Genomic DNA, 20,036 nt, shown 5'->3' with positions numbered 1-20,036 from the left:
TGTATTTCATGGTCTCTCGGCCTATATCAGATTACAGAACTCATTTTGTGCTTTGGCCTCATGTAATCGGCTAATGAGACCTTTAGGTTTGATAAGTAAAATGGTGAATATCCTTATATGAGCAAGTTCTGATGTTTCTTGTCCTTTCAATGAAGTTGTGAGCTTTCCAACGCCCCTTCAGGCAAGGATAATTTGTGCTTCTCAAAAAATCTATTGGGGGATTATGAAGGCATTGCAGAATCTCATATACAAGGATACCTCACAAACAAGACCTTCAAAAAGAAAATTCTCTCTCTCCGGGGCACCTGAATGCAGGCATCCTGTTAAGTTTCTAATTATGTTATGTAAGTACCTGGAAGAAGAAATCCAAAACTCCAGCCTGGTTACCAGGAGAACAGGCAGTTTCCATGGCAACTCCCTCTTGTACACACTCTGTTTGCTCTTGTAGGAAAAGCACCTCTTGGATATAGTGGTGCATCTTTTCGTTGGTCAGGTTGACACAGAGCTGTTCAGGGAAGAAAACAATACAGTAGATAACACAGTCTGCTATGCAGAGCCACCTGCTAATGCTACAGCCCCCACCCCACCCCCAGTTGCACACAGATGGGGACATTCAGACTAAGTCTTCCATTTGCATGACTCATGGATCTTGCCCTGGAAGACAGCTTCGCTCAGTCACTTGTGAGGTCATATTGTCCCAATGTTCAGCATGAGGTGGGCATGTTAAATACAACAAATGTAACCACAGTGCCAACATGCAAACAAGTCTCGAGCACTCAAAAAAAGGAAAACCACTTCTAAAAGGAAGATGGATCAGGCTCTTGAGGACAACTGGAGAGAAATGCCTTTCTGCTGTGGGCTCCCAGGGAGAGGAGTGGGGCTCCTGTGTCCCCTGCTTCTGGTTACCTATTGGTTATAGGTGAAAGTAGACATAGATTTCCTCTACTAATTATATCCAGAGTAAGGGCTTTATGACACAAATAGTGTATTTAAATTGGAATATACCCTCCAATTACTCTCTTTCCAGAGAAAACAGAATGTTATCTTTTAGTCATAGGTCTTTTATTATTTCTTCTTCCATTAATTAATTTATTGATTGATTTTACATGCCAATCACAGTCCCTGCCTCCTCCCTGTTCCCCCTCATACAGCCCCTCCCTTAAGCTTTTGCTTTATCTTAAAATGTTTATATATTCCTCCACCATCTCCCCACCTCACACACAGTGCTTGGATCACACCAACCTCATTGAAAAGCGGTCAGGAGAGGCCAAAGCCCAAGACTGGGAGAATGTGCCCAAAGGGGAAGATGTCTGCCGGGTGTCACTGGAGGAGGAGGGTGGGTTCCAGGAACACAGCTGTTGAGAATTGAGCCTAACCCCAGTGTCTGCAGGAACTGGCCCTTACACCTGCCTTGCCCACATCATTCTTCCTGACTCCCTTCAGCTCCATCAGCCCCATCTCTGCTTTGCCTCCAGCCTACCTCCTGCAGGACCAAGCTGGTCAGTCTCCAGAGCCCCTTTTCTCCCCCATGTGCTCTCTGAGCAATCCTATAACTAAACTAATATTTTCTAGTGGTTCCATTTCAGGAGAAGGGACATTTCTCTTTTGTGCACTTAAGGTAAACACTTCATGCTAAAGTCTAATAATTTTATAGCAGCTACTATTTCCTAGTAACAAAATAACCTCAGTTTTCAGGGAATTCGACATTTTAAGTTGAGGAAACACAACAAGATATATTTTTGAAACAAAGTAGAATAACTTAAAATTTCAAATTCCCTTCTCTACTGGCTATTTTCATAAACATCTCTATCTTTTCATAATTAAAATGGAAGTGGCAAACATAAATGTTCTTTCCTCAGCAGGGATACATCATATGCAGACTTAACAGTTTCACAGAAAGAGCTTCTCTTCCAGAACCCCTGCTGGAGATTTGTACTCCAGGAAAGAAGCAAGCTCCCTAGTGAGGCTCTGATGGACAGGCAGAGCTTTGGTGAGGTAAGGCGAGGGGACAGGCCAGCTGGTCCCCACAGGTGAAGGTTTTACTGTGAGGCTCACATGTTCTGGCTGGTTTTCTGTGTCAACTTGACACAGCTGGATTTAGCACAGAGAAAGGAGCTTCAGCTGAGGAAATGCCTCCATGAGATCCAGCTGTGGGGCATTTTCTCAATTAGTGATCAAGAGGAGAGGGCCCATTGTGGGTAGTGCCATCCGTGGGCTGGTAGTCCTGGGTTCTATAAGAAAGCAAGCTGAGCAAACCAGGGGGAAGCAAGCCAGTAAGTAACATCCCTCCATGGCCTCTGCCTCAGCTCCTGCTTCCTGACCTGCTTGAGCTCCAGTCCTGACTTCCTTTGCTGATGTACAGCAGCAATGTGGGAAGTATAAGCTGAATAAACCCTTTCCTCCACACCTTGATTCTTGGTCATGATGTTTTGTGCAGGAATAGAAACCCTGACTGAGACACATGCTGAATGCATCCTCCCTTTGCCAGCTGGAAGGTTTCTCCCCATCCAGTTCTCTTTGCTGCAGTCACAGGGCAGAGTGACAGGTCCCATTTAGATCACCAATCTCTGCTTCAGTTGCATCTTCAGCCGTCTGCACAGTCATCTGGTCTGACCGTTCTTATGCAAGAGAATCGATCACACCAAATGTGTGCTTATCTAAGAAGCTTGGTGCTTTAAATCTCAGAAACTCCCAGCTTTCCACATATCCTATGAAATACAGTTTTTGAGGAGTAGAGGAGAGATGTTCTAGAGAGCTGTCTGTCAAATGCAAAAAAGGGAGGGGCCTGAGAAATGAAGACACTGGCTAAGGCACCTGCTGCCAAGTCTGGTGACCTGAGTTCAATTCCCAGAACAACATGGTAGAAGAGAACTGACTCTTGCGCATTTGCCTAGCAACGTACTGTGGTAATGTACATATCCATAAATGTCTACACAATACGCACGCACGCGCGCGCGCGCGCGCACACACACACACACACACACACACAGAGAGAGAGAGAGAGAGAGAGAGAGAGAGAGAGAGAGAGAATATAAAGAAGATTCTGAGAACTCCAATGGTCCTGATGGAGTAGTGGTGGGAACACCATGTTGGAAGCAGAGATTCCAAATTTAAAGAGATTTTCTCTTGTCCTTTAGGCTTCACCAAGATTACAAGGAAACTATAGTGCTGAGTGGTTCCTGTTTAACTTTCTGTCTCTTTTTGTAAAGATTGTAGTAGATAATCTTCAATTCTACAGAAATTCTCTTACACTGTGAAATCAGAGACCTAAGGACGAAATGATCAGAAAGGATAGTAGTCCTGGAGTGCTGGTTTCCTATCTAGAACTAGGAATTTTTGTTCTCATTGTACAACTGTCAATATATCATGTTTATGTTTTATTTTTAATGTACTTATATTGATTAATATATTTTTGTGAACATTTATATCTATTCCAGTGAATTATATTGATTAATACTATATTTGATATATTTCCATATATAATTCTCCATCTGTCATAGTAACATTAAAATTTGTCTGTGTGACTCTTCCTGATGCTGATCAGTAGGAAAGGAGTTCAGATCACAGACTGGCACCTAGAAGCAAATTCTGCTACTGTGCTCCCTAGAAAGAAGCAGATACTGGCTTCCAGAGGAGGTGTGGGTATCCAGAGGGGATCAGCTGCTACCTGGGTTACAATGGTACTAGACCTAGGAAGACTTAGGGTTGTTGGGAAAGAAGAATACAGAGAGATCTTTCTTGGGGAAGCTAGAGACTTTCCCCGTTTTGTTTTATGAACAAAGCCTATGCATTTTGTTTATATTAATTTTGTTCTAAACATGATCTTCCCTATTGCCTCCAACACTCAGGAGTGCCAGCGTTTCTGGTTGGGTTTTCAGATTTACCAACATCTATGTCAGCCATTTATTTGTTACTGTGCTGAGTTACAAACGCTACATGTGTATTCACCTTGCCTTTGGACTGTACCTGATGTAGCTTGGTGGCTCAGGGGACAGTCAGATACAGAAACCTAAGGCGTGTGTGTGTGTGTGTGTGTGTGTGTGTGTGTGTGTGTGTGCGTGCGCACGTGTGCACGCTTGCGTGCGAGCGTGTGCATGCACAGGTGTACAACCCCTCAGAGGAAAACTTAATAAGTACATTAATCATGCTTCTAGAAGTTTCTAGAAGTATAAATCTGCATTCATAATCTAGAGGATCAACATCAGCTTCAAAGAAAGACAATAGTCATTTCTCCTTTACATGTCTCCCCACTGGGGTTGTGTGAGGGGCCTATTAGACTTCCGGGAACTTCCCAAAGCAGACTCGGAAAGTGGGTGAAGGGTGAGGATAAGTTAACACTGATCAGCCACCTAATTAGTATGGGTACTGCTCTTAAGACACATGCTTCATACATGAAAGAAACTAGCAGGTTTAATAATAAAAGTGGTGCATTCCTTGAAGTCTCTCTTCAGCAGCAGAACCTTGTGGCTTATCCAGATGGCCCATCATTCGTATTAATGACAAACTTAATTTCTTGAGTAAATTTCCACCAACTGTTCTCCCTTGATTTTTACTGCTCAGTGAAATCTATCTGGAGGAAAACTAAACAGTGCATGACCCGTATATCACAAAATGAAGGGGAGAACAGATTAAAGCTGACTCCAGTAGAAGGCGGAGCCCTGAGTGCCCGGCAGTAAGGACAGCACCGAGTCTCAATCCTTTCTGCTCACTGGAATTAAATCCCCTGCTCTGTGAAGGTGGCTGATGTCTGGGTCTGACCCCAAACCCACTAAATTGGAGTGGAGCCCGGGCTTTGATGTGTTTAAAAGCTTTCCAGGTGGCTGCAGAACACACCAAGCCAGATGAGAGAAAGGGAGCACAGCCTATTTGCCAATTTGTTCGGCATTTAATCTAGATATATGTACAAAGTGTGATGTGCTTTAGTGGGCACATGTGTGGGTGGGAGTGTGTGTGTGTGAGATAGAAGAGATAGGTAGGTAGATAGATAGATAGATAGATGTAGATGTAGATAAATGATAGGTGATTGATAGATAGATAGATAGATGATAGATAGATAGATGTAGATGTAGATGTAGCTATAGATAGATGATAGATATAGATATAGATAAATGATAGATAGATAGATAGTAGATAGATAATGTAATGAAATTTCAGATAGTGGACAGTTCACAAATATACCCAGAATATTTAACTGTCTGAGATGTTGATAGCTTTTTTCTAAGAAAACATTGAGGAGGCTGACGCCTGCTGGAGAAATGCTGAAGTAAGCTAGGCTCACAAGCTTCTCTGCAGGAGTTCCCAAGGCCTTTAAGAAGTCGGGTAGGATCCAGAGACTGCCCCACCTGGGGATCCATCCCATAGACAACCACCAAGCCCAGACACTATTGCAGATGCCAACAAGGCTTTGCTGACAGGAGCCTGATATAGCTGTCTCCTGAGAGGCTCTACCAGTGCCTGGCAAATACAGAAGTGGATGCTCACAGCCATCCATTGGACAGAGCACAGGGTCCCCAATGAAGAAGCTAGAGAAAGTATCCAAAGAGCTGAAGGGGTTTGCAGCCCTCTAGGATTAACAACAATATGAACTAACCAGTACCCCCAGAGCTCCCTGGGACTAAATCACCAATCAAAGAAAACACATGGTGGGACTCAAGGCTCTAGCTGCATATGTAGCAGAGGATGGCCTAGTCGGTCATCAATGAGAGGAGAGGCCCTTGGTCCTGTGAAGGCTCTATGCCCCAGTATAGGGGAATGCCAGGGCCAGGAAGCAGGAGTGGTGGGATGGGGAGCAGAAGGAGGGGGAAGGGTATAGGGGATTTTCAGAGGGGAAACTAGGAAAGGGGATAACATTTGAAATGTAAATAAAGAAAATATCTAATAAAAAAAAAGAAAAAAAGGATAATATGTCTTGATATACTTTCAAATAGTTGAATGACTTTTAATAACAAGTTTCATTCAAAGAAATAGTGTCATTTTACATAAGCCAAGGATCAAAAATCAAATTTAGGAAGAAATTAAAGTCTTTGTAATTCAAATCGTTTAAAATTCCAAATGCTTGTATTTCTTTTCTTTACCCTCCCCCCACCCCAGAATGACTAAAACATTCACTAAAGATTCATCTCTTTGACAGATAGCACTTTGGTTTTATAAATATGAATTAAAAAAACAAAAAGAAGTCGGGTAGGTGATGGGTCTCCAGCTTGCCTCTTCTGAACACTTCCTGTTGTCCACATTGCTGGACTTGCTTCTGCAGGGGGTCAACTGTGATCAATACATTGCATATAAAGTGGGAGCTGGCAAGGGCAGCAGGGTCCCTTACAGTTGTCCTTTTAATACTTCTGGATCTTGTCTCTTGCTCAAAGCTTCCTCCCCCACCTTCCTGGCTTTTAAACGTGTCCACTTCCTGCCTCCCACCCCCATCAATCACCCTGACAGAGTGCCTCACCACTGCCAGAAGCCTGGTCCTGTTGACACAGGCATTGCCTTCATGGCTGCGATGACACTGGACTTCTCTGAGAGAGCCTTTGGCAGCACAGAAACTTCCTTTAGTTGGTTCAGTTTTCATTGTGAAGATGATGCCAGTGGGTCCTGCTACCTGAAGTCTCTGTGTTAGCAACTTGACTCTCAATGACGTGTTGAGAATATGGAGTCTCAAAGACATGTCTGGGTTATGTGAGGTTGGTCTCTGCCTTCATCAGATGATGTTCCTAGTTCCTAGTGAAGGGCCTGGTAGGCTCTGCCTCATCCCTTACCCTCCTGCTCATCTGTCCTGTGAGGACCAAGCCTCCCACCACAGGGGATCGAGTGTCCAGAAGATACTTTAGGAATGGACACAACTTTGCCATATATAAAACCTTTGGGTACCTTGACAGGTGGCATCCCAGAAGAACCATGAGATAATAAATCTCTCCTATTCTACATTGTCTGGGAACAAGAATTCTGTTACCACAGCACAGAGCCTTCAGGTAAGTCAAAGTGTTGGGTCTGAGCCTTGATCTTCAGGAAGCAACCAGACAGTCACAAAGCATCCCAACCGGTTGGATTCCATACCTCCCACATACTAGCCGGCTCAGGGTGGAAAAGCATCAGGTCAGAGGAAAATGACTTTTAGATATTTTGAAGGACACCTCTTAAATCACACCTCAGCTTGGGTAGAAACCAGGCTCTAGAATAAAAACAGAGCCTTTGCCCAAAATGCCATTAATTCAAAGGTTCTGGCATTGTTTCTTGTTGTTTACCATTCCCCAAAGAAAACAATGAATGCATAATTTCGTTTTATTTTGGCAATAAACTTTTGGCTGAATCAACATACCCTCTTCACATAAAGTTACAAGTACAGGCTTAGAATAGATTGACGTATAATTTCCACCAAATGAGTTCCAGGCTGACAGAGCATGGGACTCAAGACCCACTGGGTCTGTCTCTGAGCTCTAGGTTTGCCCCACGAAGGCTTTGGGGTTATCCCTTAGCAATGTGAAGACAGTCAGAGTGAGAGACCACACAGGAAAATAAGCTCACCCAAAGGAGAAGCATCAGGAAACTATCCATCGTCCATCATGTGCCAAGACCACCCACAACACTCCCCTAGTTTACCATTAGGACTTCAGGGTTTTTTTTCCCAGACAGCCACGGTGTTAATCCTGAGAACACTCACTCTTCTCTGGGGTTATTATATAGTATTCATTAATATTCGACCCTGTCATATTGATTATTAAGGAATAAATATGCAGTAACGGAGGCCTATTCATCATCTCCATTTCTTTCCTCCGTGCCATAACAAGGGAAACCTAAGGAGAGAAAGCTGTCCTTTGCCTCCTGGCGGGAGGGCGCACTCCAGCCTTGCAGGGACAGAGTGCTGGCTGCTGTCAGCTCAAGGAGGGAGTGGAAAGCTGGACTGATCTGGCTTTCTCCTTTCTCTGTTTTACTCAGCCCAGGTCTTCAGCCTTGAGACAGTGCTGCTCCACACATGGCAGGCCTTCGCACCTCAGTTGAGCCTTTCTGGTTACACTCCCAGAGGTGCGTCCCCTGCATGATTCCACATTAATCAGTCTGAAGTGGGACCTTGACATTAGTGTTGAATATGTCTCTCGTGTGCACGTAGACTTGCATCAATTCTTCCTTTTCATTCTGAAGCATTTTCTTTTAATGGCCCCAGTTCTAGGGTGGAAAGGTATTCCTGCCGTTTCCGTTTTAACTAATTGACTGCTTTTAAATGGATTTGGTGTAAAATTTTGCTGTAAATAACAACATGTAAAATTCACTAATGGGGTATTGTTTTTGTACTCACCAACAGCTACTATCCTATCTTTGAAGAAGTAATAAAAATGCCAGTCATTAGGGAGAAGCAATTGGAGTTTAGAAAATGGATACTAATTGTAAAGGCTTGGGTCAGTCCTCCGATGGACTCAGGGTTAGATTGCTTTTATGAGCAACAGGACAGCAGGCTTCATCCCACTGAGAGTGACATAAACTACCGGAGCTTTGCTTCAGTGCCAAATAATGAAAATGAATGTACAGAACCTGTTTTGAGAAATAGAACTTAAACTCACAGTGTAGATGCTCACAGTTTGCACACATCAGCTTACCTAAAGAGGCCCCTAATACTCTTCTTACACATAGAATCTGATATAGTAAGAGGCATATTAGAAATGCCATGTGGTCTTTTAACTGTTTGTTTTGTCTATAAAACCACCCGGAGCAGAAAACACTTTAAGACAGAGGCAGTCCTACTCTCTAAGTTTTGGAATCTGCATGGGAAATGAGTTAAGCTCGCTCTGAGGTCGCTCATCACTCATCCAGCACATGGGTCTGTCTTGATGTTCAACAGCTTTCAGGAATCTGCTAAGGCCAAGACCACATGGACCATGGTCCCTTAAAGCTAAAGTAGCAGCTTTCATCACCAAACCTTCTGCAGCATCCCCCTACACAGGAACCATTAGAATCAGCTTCTCCCTCACAGGGAGGAGTGGTTTCTACTTGCCTTCCTTTATGGACATGGTAGCTTGTGATGATGCCACTTACAGAGGGTCAGCCTTGTAAAGGTGGAGCACTGGTCAGGCTACTGTGCCCCAAAGCTTGCTCCTTTGGATAGCTACGAAGGGAACTGGCCAACTGACTGTATGTAATGCAAGTAACCCTCTCAGAGCAGCCTCCTTAGAGGCCCGCCTAAGGGAGCTGGTGAAGGCAAGCTGAGGGAGGTCTAGCTGAAAAGTGGCATCTCCTTAGGTTCATGGCTGAGAATCAAATCAGAGAATCTATCCCAGGTCTTCCAAGGGCCGTCCATCCCTTAGGTGTGCTCGAACTCCTGACCCTGGGAATCAGGGGCATCGCCTGTATTTGTGCCTTAACTTCTTGCCCATTCTCTGGACTTCCACCATGGGTGGACTTTAATTTTAGTCTGGTATCTACATATCACATTTCTTAATCTGCTCACAGTCTCTTACTCTTAACTGAAAAACCCAGGGTCAATGCCCTTCACATATCAACCAATCTGCATGAGTTTAAGTTGATTTTAATGTATAGCTCTTCCCCTCACCACTTTCCCTGCATTTTATATGAAAAAATATTAGTTACCACGCAGTTTCCCCTGTGAGGTTGTGCAGAGGACAACATCATGGATTATCCTATTATGCTTTTCTGCCTTTGGGTTTTCTAATTCCTGGCTGGCTCATGAACAGTCATCTTATAGCTTCCCTCCTTCTTCTTCTCCTCCTACTTCTCTCTTCTTTTTCCTTCCTTCCTTCCTTCCTTCCTTCCTTCCTTCCTTCCTTCCTTCCTTTCTCCCTCCCTCCCTCCCTCCCTCCCTGCCTGCCTGCCTGCCTGCCATCTATCATGTAATAGACCACCATAGCATATTTATCTCCACTGAAACATCTTACACACTGCCAAGTTACATAGTCTAGAAAACCATCTTCACTATAATACAAGAAATCACAACTCATTAGAAAGCTGCCTCTGATCCCACCACCTACCTACACTGAAATCTCATCCCGTTAGTGATGGTGCTGGAAGGTAATGATCTGTGAATAGGACCCCTGTCCTTGTGAACAGTGTTGCTGCTTTTATGGGGGTGGAGGGAGGTGTTGCATCTGACATTATAAAGACACAGGAAAAAAGAACCTCCAGTTGAGAAGGTGTCCTCAGCAGACACAGAACCTGGAAACTATGGCACCTTGCTCTTGGGTTTCCAACCTCCAGAGCTGAGGACAATGACCATAAACTGTTGAACCAGCGAAGGGCAATTTGTGACAGGAGACCATGAGCATCCCCATCGCACCAGGCCAACCGGGGAAGAGGACACAGAGGTAAGGATGCTTGGGCTTTGGGGTACATCCTGCTATCTCCCCTAGGGTGTCTCTCTCGAGCTGGAAACCTACTGTGAGGATTTCCTCATTACCAGTTTTGTTTTCTTCTATAAATTTCAATTGCAAACATTTTTGACAAAGTTCAGTTATGTACAAAATGGTGTACCAGACACAATTTCAAACCTTCTGGAGCTGGCACTCTAAAAGTAGATCTATCAGTCAATAAGCTCAAAACAGGATAGAATGGATGCTTCTAAGGGAATACTGTCCCTTAGGTGTGCTTGCAAATATAGCAATGATTCCTTAAGCACAGCAGCTTAGGTGGGCGGTGGAATGGAAAATGACGAAGTCCTGCTAGTGACAAAGAAATCCACAGAGAATTAAACCGGTGGCCTTAAAAAGAAAGTTCATATGCAAATTTTGGAATTTACTGCTGCCAGGTAAAGATACTGTTGATTCACACTGATAAACAACCTGATCTTTCTGGAAGATTCCTAGTCACTGTTATGTATAGCAGCAAGGCAGACCAGCTGAGGAAACAGCACATTAAAAAATTCTTCTTTCATGATCAAAGTCCAAGATTGATCTTGACATTTTTACCCATCAGTGCTTCAAACTCACATTTGTTAGATCTGAAGGGAAAATGTTCCCTCCCTGATACCCAGAAATCACAAGCTGAGAGCATATGCTGACATACATCACTACACGTTCACCACAAAGACAGAATAAAGAACCCTGTGATGGTTGTACAGTGCCTATGCTTTAATATGGAGGTAACACCAATGTTGTGTGCATCATCCTAGGAGCACAGGTGTGCGTGGAAGCCGAGCCTGGCTGTGGAGCAGCTGTATCGGAGGCCAGTCTCCCCAGAACGGGACCTCCTGAGACATCCTTCCACTGTGACTTCTATGTGTCATTTACTGGGACACAGGCATATGGTGGATATCATTGCATACATGAAGGTGTGTGTGTGTGTGTGTGTGTATGTGTGTATGCATACATATATATTTGTGTGTTTTTCCTAAGGTGAATATGTGAGATCTTCAAACTAGAGAAGAAAATACTCAGGGACTGAACAGAGCTCAACAGAGCAGCCTGCAGACCTGGGAGCAATGTGCAGGCTCTCCTGCTCCTACTGCCTACTTCTTTTATTACTCCTGTTACACAACACATACGTGCAGGTGTGAACAACACATACAGGCAGGTATGGATAACACATATAGGCAGTTGTGAACAACACACACGGGCAGATGTGAACAACATATATAGGCAGGTGTGAGGAACACATACAGACAGGTGTGAACAACACATACAGACAGATGTGAGGAAATCATACAGGCAGGCGTGAACAACACATAAAGGCAGGTGTGAACAACATATATAGACAGGTGTGAACAACATATACAGACAGGTGTGAACAAAATATACAGGCAGGTGCAAAGAACATATACAGGCAGGTGTGAAGAACACACAGGTAGGTGTGTTGGTGTGAACAACACACACAGGTGGGTATGAATAACACACATACACACATGCAGGTGTGAACAACACCCAGGCAGGTGTGAACAATAAGTATGAAGGAAGAAACCCATGGCCTGTGCAGCCTTACTTCTAACCAGTGCTCTGGATTGGAGGACATGGAGAACTGTTCTAGACCAAAACTGAGTTGATGCTCCACTGTTTCTAGTGTTCCCACACAAGACAGAAAACCATGGAGTGGAATACCATGGTGTAGAATACTAATTCTACACCAGCCCAGCCTCTACTGTCACTGCCTCATCTCTTACTCTTCTAGTTCACATAAGTAGAGAAAGCCAGAATGACAACAGGTAACCCACATTAGCCCAGACATCTCGGCTACTAAAAGACACAGAACTGGCTGTCACGTGGATTCTATGTGAACCCTTGTCCAGTGTCACTGATAACCCACACTGTACATTTAAGAAAATAAAAGTCAACAAAGCACTCACAAATTGCATGTAGTTGGACAGATAGGCAGCAACAAATTCGATTTTCTCCAAGTGCTGTGAAGTTACATGGCCTCTGTGCAGGCTGCTAAGAGTATCTCTGCTTTTCTTTAATGTTTACATTTTTGACTACATTTAACTTGATTTACAAACAATTCCTGCAGTACTATTTAGGTGCACAAACAAGTCAGATCTTTCTTAAAAGCATCATTTACAGATGGTGAATGAAGGCAACTAATGACTCCCTGACGTGCCTGTGGGTTTCCGATACTTCTATGTGTGAATGTCACACAAGACGAGCCCACAAACAGCAGGGTGAGGCACAGCAGGGCCCCTGCACTCTGAAGTGGGCTAAGCTTTCTTAGGGCTGCTTCCTGACTTCAAATGTCCTCAGTCTTCATCTTATGCTTTAGCACAGTGCCCATGTGCCCATGCACAGCTACAGACATTCACAAGAACTTAGAAACAGGTGACGCTGAGCATATGAACCCCCTGGGATTCCCCGAACCATAGACAGGCAATGGGCTGTCAAGACACCAAGATGCTAACTTGAACTAAAGACAGGAAATGCTTCTTTAAGTCTGCATTTGAATGTCTTAATATGAAGCACGACTTGGAAAAAAAATCAATAAACGTTCACAAGATTTTAAAAGAAAACTTACTTGTTCAAATTCATTCTTTTGAAATTCCTCAAAACCAAAAATGTCCAGTATTCCAATATCCAATGTCTGTAGGCTGAAAGGAAACACAGCAGCATAAGCGGGCATTCTCAGTAGCCTATTGTTGGAGAAAACTGCAATTACACAGCACAGCACAGCACCACTGGCTTAAATGAAACATCAGCAAATAGTGAAATCTCTGAGAGTCACAGCACAGGGCAGCACAGGGCCACTTCTTCATGACTTCTCAAATCACACATTGGGAAAGACACCTTGCTTTCTTGCTTCCTAGCTGGTTAGAAGTGTCACCATGGATGGATGACTTTATATTTGTTTCTCTGAAATTGTGTCTCTGTCCTTCCCACTAGACCAGACCTGCTGTCCCTCAGAAACATGGATCCACATGTTCAATGTCTCCCTCTCCCTGTCTGTTCTCTGGTCTTCCTGGGTTCCTCACACAGTCAACAGCTGCCTCATCCTGTATAAGCACAACATGAGGGGATCAACGATCTCTGACGGGTCAAGTTTAGACACTTCATACTGTGAACTTCCAAAAGGACTATTTACAAAGACAGTTATTCAGTGTGAATCATCTTTCTGGGAATTCACAACAGCCTCAGTATTGGATCCTAGTGTCTGCATCCACTCCATTGGTGAGGAAGGGCATAGGGTGGCTCTGGGCAGCCTGCTTCCAGGAACAGATGAGAAGGTATGTGGCACACACACATTTAGGAAGTTTCTGTTGACAGACCTTTCCTCAGAAATTATTTGGGGAGGGGATTGTACAAAGCTTGAAAATATTGAATCATTTGCACTTGTGTTTCCATAGGAAGGCACGCATGCTAAGAACATGACGAGACTATTGTAAGAGACTTGTGGACATGGATTGCCAAGGACCAGCATGGGCTTGGAGAGGGGTTGTGAGAGAAGGGGTGTTTGAGAGCAGCAAAACAAATGGCTCAAAGTCAAATTATAGGTCCAAGCTGATGGCCTCGGTTCTGCTTGAGACAGTTCTCCAAGCAGTTCTCTGTGGTATTTCTAAAAATTCTCTGGAAAGCTCATCTCTTGCAGAACAAAAATCCCAGCCTTTTATTCACATCTTAATTTATTATCCCAGGTTCCCTTTTGATTATTCCATGGGTCAGCATCCCATGACCCTAGCCACTTGATTCCTAGAAGAGAGAGCAAGCACAAGCATAGACTAGAAGATAGCTGGGTGGGATACTGCTCTGTAATTACCATTCTGACCATACCTAGCTTTGAACCTAAACTCTCTTGGTTGTAGGCTGACCTTGAACTCAGGAGTCTGCCTACCTTTGTATCTTCCAGTCTTTGCATCTTTTGGACAAGCTGGCTAATAGTGCAGCTGCCTCTGTTCCTTTAGGTCTGAGAAGATCTTTATACAATTCATACTGCATCCTTATATTTTTACATAGTTGAGAAATTATATATTTTTGAACTCATGTTTTTAATGTTCTTTCCCTCAGCCTTAAGGGCTGTCCTGAAGGTCACATCATTCTGCCATTTTGCTGAGACATATCCACACCCTCCCTCTGATTATCATTATCAAGATAAGGAATTAAATGTCATGCATGCATTGTTCATTGATGTAACAAAAATGGTCAGTTTCACAGGGAGAAAATCATACAGTCTAAACAGAGTATTGCCCAAGTAGAGACGCAAGAGAGCCAGCAGGAAGTGCAGCAAGGCCTGCAAAGGGAAACAAGCTTCATGTTTACTTTTTAGGGATGCTTCGTCATTCTGATAACCACCAGACACTCTATTGGTGTTTACAAAATTATATGAAAACATCAGAAATACTCAGCAGCAACAGCAAGTCAAGGGAAAAGCTAGAAATGAATGTATCCTTTAGAAGAACTGGAAATTATATAATGTTAATCATGTAAAAACATTCATGAGGGATGCTTGGTGGATAAAGTCCTTGACATGCAAGCACAAGGACCCACGTGTGTGTCCCCAGAATCCATGCAGAAGGCTGAATGCAGTGACTCGCATTTGCAACCCTAGTGCTCCTGCAGGGAGATGCAGGCTGAGGAAGTGGACTTCCCATAAGACTGTAAACCAGCGAGCCTAGTACATGCATCAGTAAGGGAGAGACCCTTCCTCAAACAAGGTCGAAGGGGAGACTTGACACCCAAGGTTGTCCTCTGATCCCCATCTGCAACATGCATGTCTTATATGCATACTCACACCCACAAGTTAACAAAATAAATACAACCACTTTACAGGACAAAATGAAAGACATAAGAAGAGAGTTGTCACAGACTGGCCAGCCTGCGAGCATTTTATAATTCTCTAAATGTCCTGCACTACTATAACAATTTTTTTCATTAAGCTGATTTAAAAGTCCATATGCATTTTACTGCAGAGCACTTTCTATTGGAAAGGAAAGGGGCGTGAACCTGCTGTGGGGCAGAGCCAAGCTCCAGGGAGATACTGAGGTGGGTACTGTGCCATCCGTCACTGACTGGGGTTATGCAGGGTCCATAGCCAGGATACAGGGAAATGCCTCTTGTGAAAGCCAAGTGTCTATCTCAGGAGAGGCCACCTCCCCTCTATGTCAATCTTGGGGGTAAGCACTTTCTTGTATGTGCCCATCATCCGAGAGTGGACATTCCCTTATAGAAGTCTCCTGATATTATGCTTCTATTATGTTATTAACCCTACCCCTCAGTCATCTGCCTCTCCTGGTTGGTTCCCACTGACTTTGACAGTGGGGCTCTTAACATTATGACACAATTTTGGTAGAATTTAAAGAAAGTACTAATAGATGCCATGGACTCTGCGCTATTCCAACAACCGTCTCTTCTCCCAGGATTGTAATGTAATGTTGACAGGCAGGCAGAGGTGCTTAGCGAGGGGAGAAAACTGCCCCCGAGGAGTCTCACCTGCATTCTATGTGTCTCTCATTAACTAGTCACCTGGGGGAGGCATTCCCAAGGTTGAAAGGACAAATCAACATAGCCTGTGCCACACACTGACCAACATAGCTCCTCTCCCTTCCCTCTGGAAAGCTCCAGGCCTGTTATATAGCTATGCCACTCCATATCGAGGTCCCAGAGGAGAGAAACAGAGAGAGCTTCAGACCTACTGGCATCCAGTCTTCCAGGTGAAATAACCATACTAATGACCTGGGCCATTATACCTAAATTATCTGAGGGTTGTCCATAGAGCTTTCCGGTGGCTGATAACTTACATTAGCTTGTTAGTAAACTAAACGCCTTTTATATCGCACAAATAGTAACTGCTGTGCTACTAACTATGTTTGATCACATGTGTGTGAAAAGGTGGGAAAATGCTTGAATGTGAAGTAACTTCCTTGGACTTAAACATGCTGTCTGGGATGATATGCCATCACAGGTGAAAGCCAACTTAGCTTGTTCTCATCCACATAAAATTTCCTGAACAGTTCCCTGAGCCTTGAGCAGGCTCAGGAAATGGGCTCCAAACATATAATCACAAAATAAAAGCACAATTTGAAAAGACACCCAGTCAGGAATCGTGATGGAGACCCAGGCAAGGCCTGGGTGTGGGAAGCTCTTCTGGATAAGCTTTCTGTAGAAAAGCTCAGCAGAAAGCTGTCAACTTGGTTATGGGCCAATCAGCCTTTTTGGAAGGTAGAAGACCAACGGGGCACCAGGCTGGCTAAGAATCATTCCAGATGCGGCCCACACTTGAGCATTGTTGTCTGCCTCACAGCTTCTGGGAACAGCTGGATTCACACAGAGGTTAGTATCAGGGGTCCCATGAAGGGGTCGACTGTGCTGTGGCACCTGCCAGCTGTGCCTTCACCAGCCACGTGACTCCCATAAAAGTGCACATGATAAAAGTCACTTATTCCCTTCCTATCCGTGAAATCTGAAGCTCCGTTTAGTGCTGTGAGGGAACACATGTCCCCTTGTGAGAGCCTGCATTTACAGCGGTGATGTGTGGAGACTCGTTACCAAGAATATCTTCAGAGACAGGACTCGAGTCAGGAATTACTGCATGCTTTAATTATTTCAAAGAAACCCACAAACAATATTTAAATGATATCAATGCTTGCATTCTAAATCTAAAACGGCTCTCACTTCAGTATGACAGGAGGCTGGGTAAAGGAAACATCACTATGCCACCAATCGCTCTCTAGTCATTAAAAGGATGGTTATAAAACTCAGAAAACACAGATGAATAGTTACTGTAAATGAAAACAGCCCAGGTGCAAAACTCAGTGTTTGGGGAATGAAGCAAGCACAGCCTTCATCCATATCTACAGACAGCTAAATAGGAAATGTGGCCTGGGATTTAGCTTCCTTTACCAAACTAAAGAACCAATTGTAGAATGACCCAGAAATTCCACATCTGGACATAGATCCAAGAGAACAAGTCCATATATCCAATCGAAGACATCTATGAGCATCTTGGGACTTCTTTGTTCATGCAATAAGACCAGAAATGGTAAGCCAAATAATGAAACAGGCACCTGTGTTGGTATATTGCTGCATTATTTTATAGAAGAATATTAGACAGAAGCAAAATAAAATTAATAACTAATAACAGTTGCATTCAATGTTGAGCATTTATCTTAAATTTGGACATCAGGTGAAAGAAGCCACCCAAGTAATAGGACAGGAAGGACCAGGTCACCAGAAGCTTCTGTGGTTGGAGGCCACAGGCCTTCAATGTTGGCAGAGTCCACAGAACTCTTTGTGGATGGCCAGACTCTAAGGTAGGTGAGCATCAGTAGAGTAGTAAGGATACATATACTTATGTGCATCTAACTTTGCAGAGGATGCAGATTGCCAGGTAGAGAAGTGATAAGTGATGGGTGCTCAGACAATATTCATCTTGGCATTGGCAAGTCCAGAATGACTCGAGGGTATGACATTTTATGACCAACTCTACCTGCTACAAGTCCCATGTACCATTTATTGTCAGAAAGATAACTTCAGGCAAGGACATTCCAGATAGAGCTTCTGAGTGGCCTAGGCCTTGAAGGAGAAGTGACACACATTCTCAAGAGGTTGGATATAGTCACCATCATGTATCCCTCCTGGGTTCACTTATGCCTGGGAAGGTTAGTGCTCATTGTCAACTTGGCTTCTGGGCATGTCTACTAGGGCATTTCTGGAGACGCTTAACTGAGCAGATAAGACCTTCTTCAAATGTAGACCACACCATTCCATGATCCAGAGATGTGAGGCAGAGCCTCAGATGCACACTTCTTTCTACACGGACCACTCTTCCTCACTGGGACGGGCTGTACCCTCAAACCCAGAGCCAAGATGAATCTTTCCTCGCTTAACTTACTTCCTGTCAGGTATTTGATCTCAACAACAAGAAAAGCAAGCAACACAGCTTCCACCTGTCCTCTCTGTGTCTGGTTACACCTTCAGCAGACACCTACTGTGTAAGCTGAATGCGTCTCAGGATGCAGTCAGGACAAAGATGTCACTTCTGGCAGAGGAAAAACAGCAGCCTGATGGGTCCTGGGTCAGAGGCACAGACTAGAGTGGGCCTTCATGATTGCCATATATTGTCACAGAAGAAGTGATGGTTTTGAAAGTTTAAACATTACACTTTTTTAAAAAAGAAGAAAAAGAAAAGAGAAGAGAAGAGAAGAGAAGAGAAGAGAAGTGCTTTGTACACATGTACATAAAGCCAGTGCTGGCTGCTTCAGGCTGAGGGTCCTGTGGCAGTGGGCGTGGTTATCTCCTTCCCCTCCTACAAGTGATCCTGGGTCCTTGTCTTTGGACGACCCATTGTGAAAATCAGTGGTGGAATAAGAGCTGATGTGAGGATGCAGGATCATGACATGGTCTTTTTTGGGTGATGTTCATCTCAGTCTTAGGTCTAGTTCAGAGACCTCTTTATTTCCTGTCTCTGTCAGTTTGTAGGTGACCACATGGCGATGCTTGGTCATGGGGGTCAGGTCTTGTGATCATGTCAATACAGTGATGGCTGTCAGATCTTGTACCAGAGGAGGGTTCATGCAATCACTACAGGGTATAGGGCTGAAAGGAGAGTGAATTCAAAGGTGTTTCAGGGGGTCATAGTCTAGTTTCCACAATTCTTTGTCTCACAGAGGTGACGGACAGTCATCAAATCCACAAGATCTAGAGGAAAGAAACTTAAAAGGTACAACCCCCATGTGATCTGGTTTGATGGCCAGGGAGACAGACCAAGGCAGGACCCAGTAGGAATGAAAGGCCCATAGGCCAGTTATGAGGTTTCCTGAAGTCTTCCAAGAATGGGGGGAGGGGGGAGGGCTGTCATTAACCATGGAAAAGAGATGCACACTTGGCTTCGAAAGGCTGGTGGAATGGCTGGACAAGTTCTAGCTTTCAGCTGCATGCTACTTTCATAGAAAGTCACTGTGTGTAGAAGGCCATTGCACCCCAGACAGGAAGCCATGTTCCCATGGGACTGTTGCCCTTCCCATGCAGGACTTTCAGTTCATAGGATAGAGCCACAGGAAAGGTTGAGCCCACGTGGTCACAGCATTTAAAGAGAGCTCAAAGTCAGAAGATTGATGTCATGGCAAGATCATGTCATTCATATATATACATACACACACACACACGTGTGTGTGTATACATGCATATATATATTTTCCACAATCCATCTGCTAAAGACAGTGCTCTGCCCAGGGAGTGGCACTATTAGAAGGTGTGGCCCTGTTGGAGTAGATGTGGCCTTGTTGGAGTAGGTGTGTCACTGTGAGTGTGGGCTTTAAGACCCTCATCCTAGCTCCCTGGAAGCCCTTGTGCTAGCTGACTGGAAGTTAGTATTCTGCTAGCAGCCTTCACATGAGGATGTTGAACTCTCAGCTCTGCCTGCGCCATGCCTGCCTGGACACTGCCATGCTCCCACCTTGATGATAATAGACTGAACCTCTGAACCTCTAAGCCAGCCCCAATTAAATGTTGTCCTTATTAAAGAGTTGCCTTGGTCATGGTATCTGTTCACAGCAGTAAAACCCTAACTAAGACGGAGAGTAATTCAGAATTTACCTCTTGTGGCCTGAAGTCTAAGATTCCATTTTCAGAGACAGAGAAGTCTGGAACATTTTCTCATGAGGATTCCATAGAGCTACTGGCTCAGCT

The 20,036-nt window shown here is 44.1% G+C and overlaps 1 protein-coding gene across 4 annotated transcripts in view; it reads right to left on the bottom strand.

Annotated features, from left to right (window-relative positions):
- The window catches only part of Myo16 (myosin XVI), a 480,832-nt gene that overhangs the window by 159,614 nt on the left and 301,182 nt on the right, over positions 1 to 20,036 (bottom strand). For all 4 annotated transcript variants that reach the window (NM_001319151.1, XM_006508779.3, XM_006508780.4 and 1 more), the window contains exons 21-22: positions 12,934 to 13,006; positions 353 to 505 (exon numbers count right to left, since the gene is read on the bottom strand). In NM_001319151.1, coding sequence (NP_001306080.1) covers positions 353 to 505; positions 12,934 to 13,006 — 226 coding nt within the window. The remainder of the gene's footprint in view (positions 1 to 352; positions 506 to 12,933; positions 13,007 to 20,036) is intronic.

The sequence above is a fragment of the Mus musculus genome, chromosome 8, assembly GCF_000001635.26.
Source record: "Mus musculus strain C57BL/6J chromosome 8, GRCm38.p6 C57BL/6J".
NCBI classification, from domain to species: domain Eukaryota; kingdom Metazoa; phylum Chordata; class Mammalia; order Rodentia; family Muridae; genus Mus; species Mus musculus.
The sequence above is the reverse complement of the archived record's forward strand: the minus strand, read 5'-3'. Positions and strand labels throughout refer to the sequence as shown.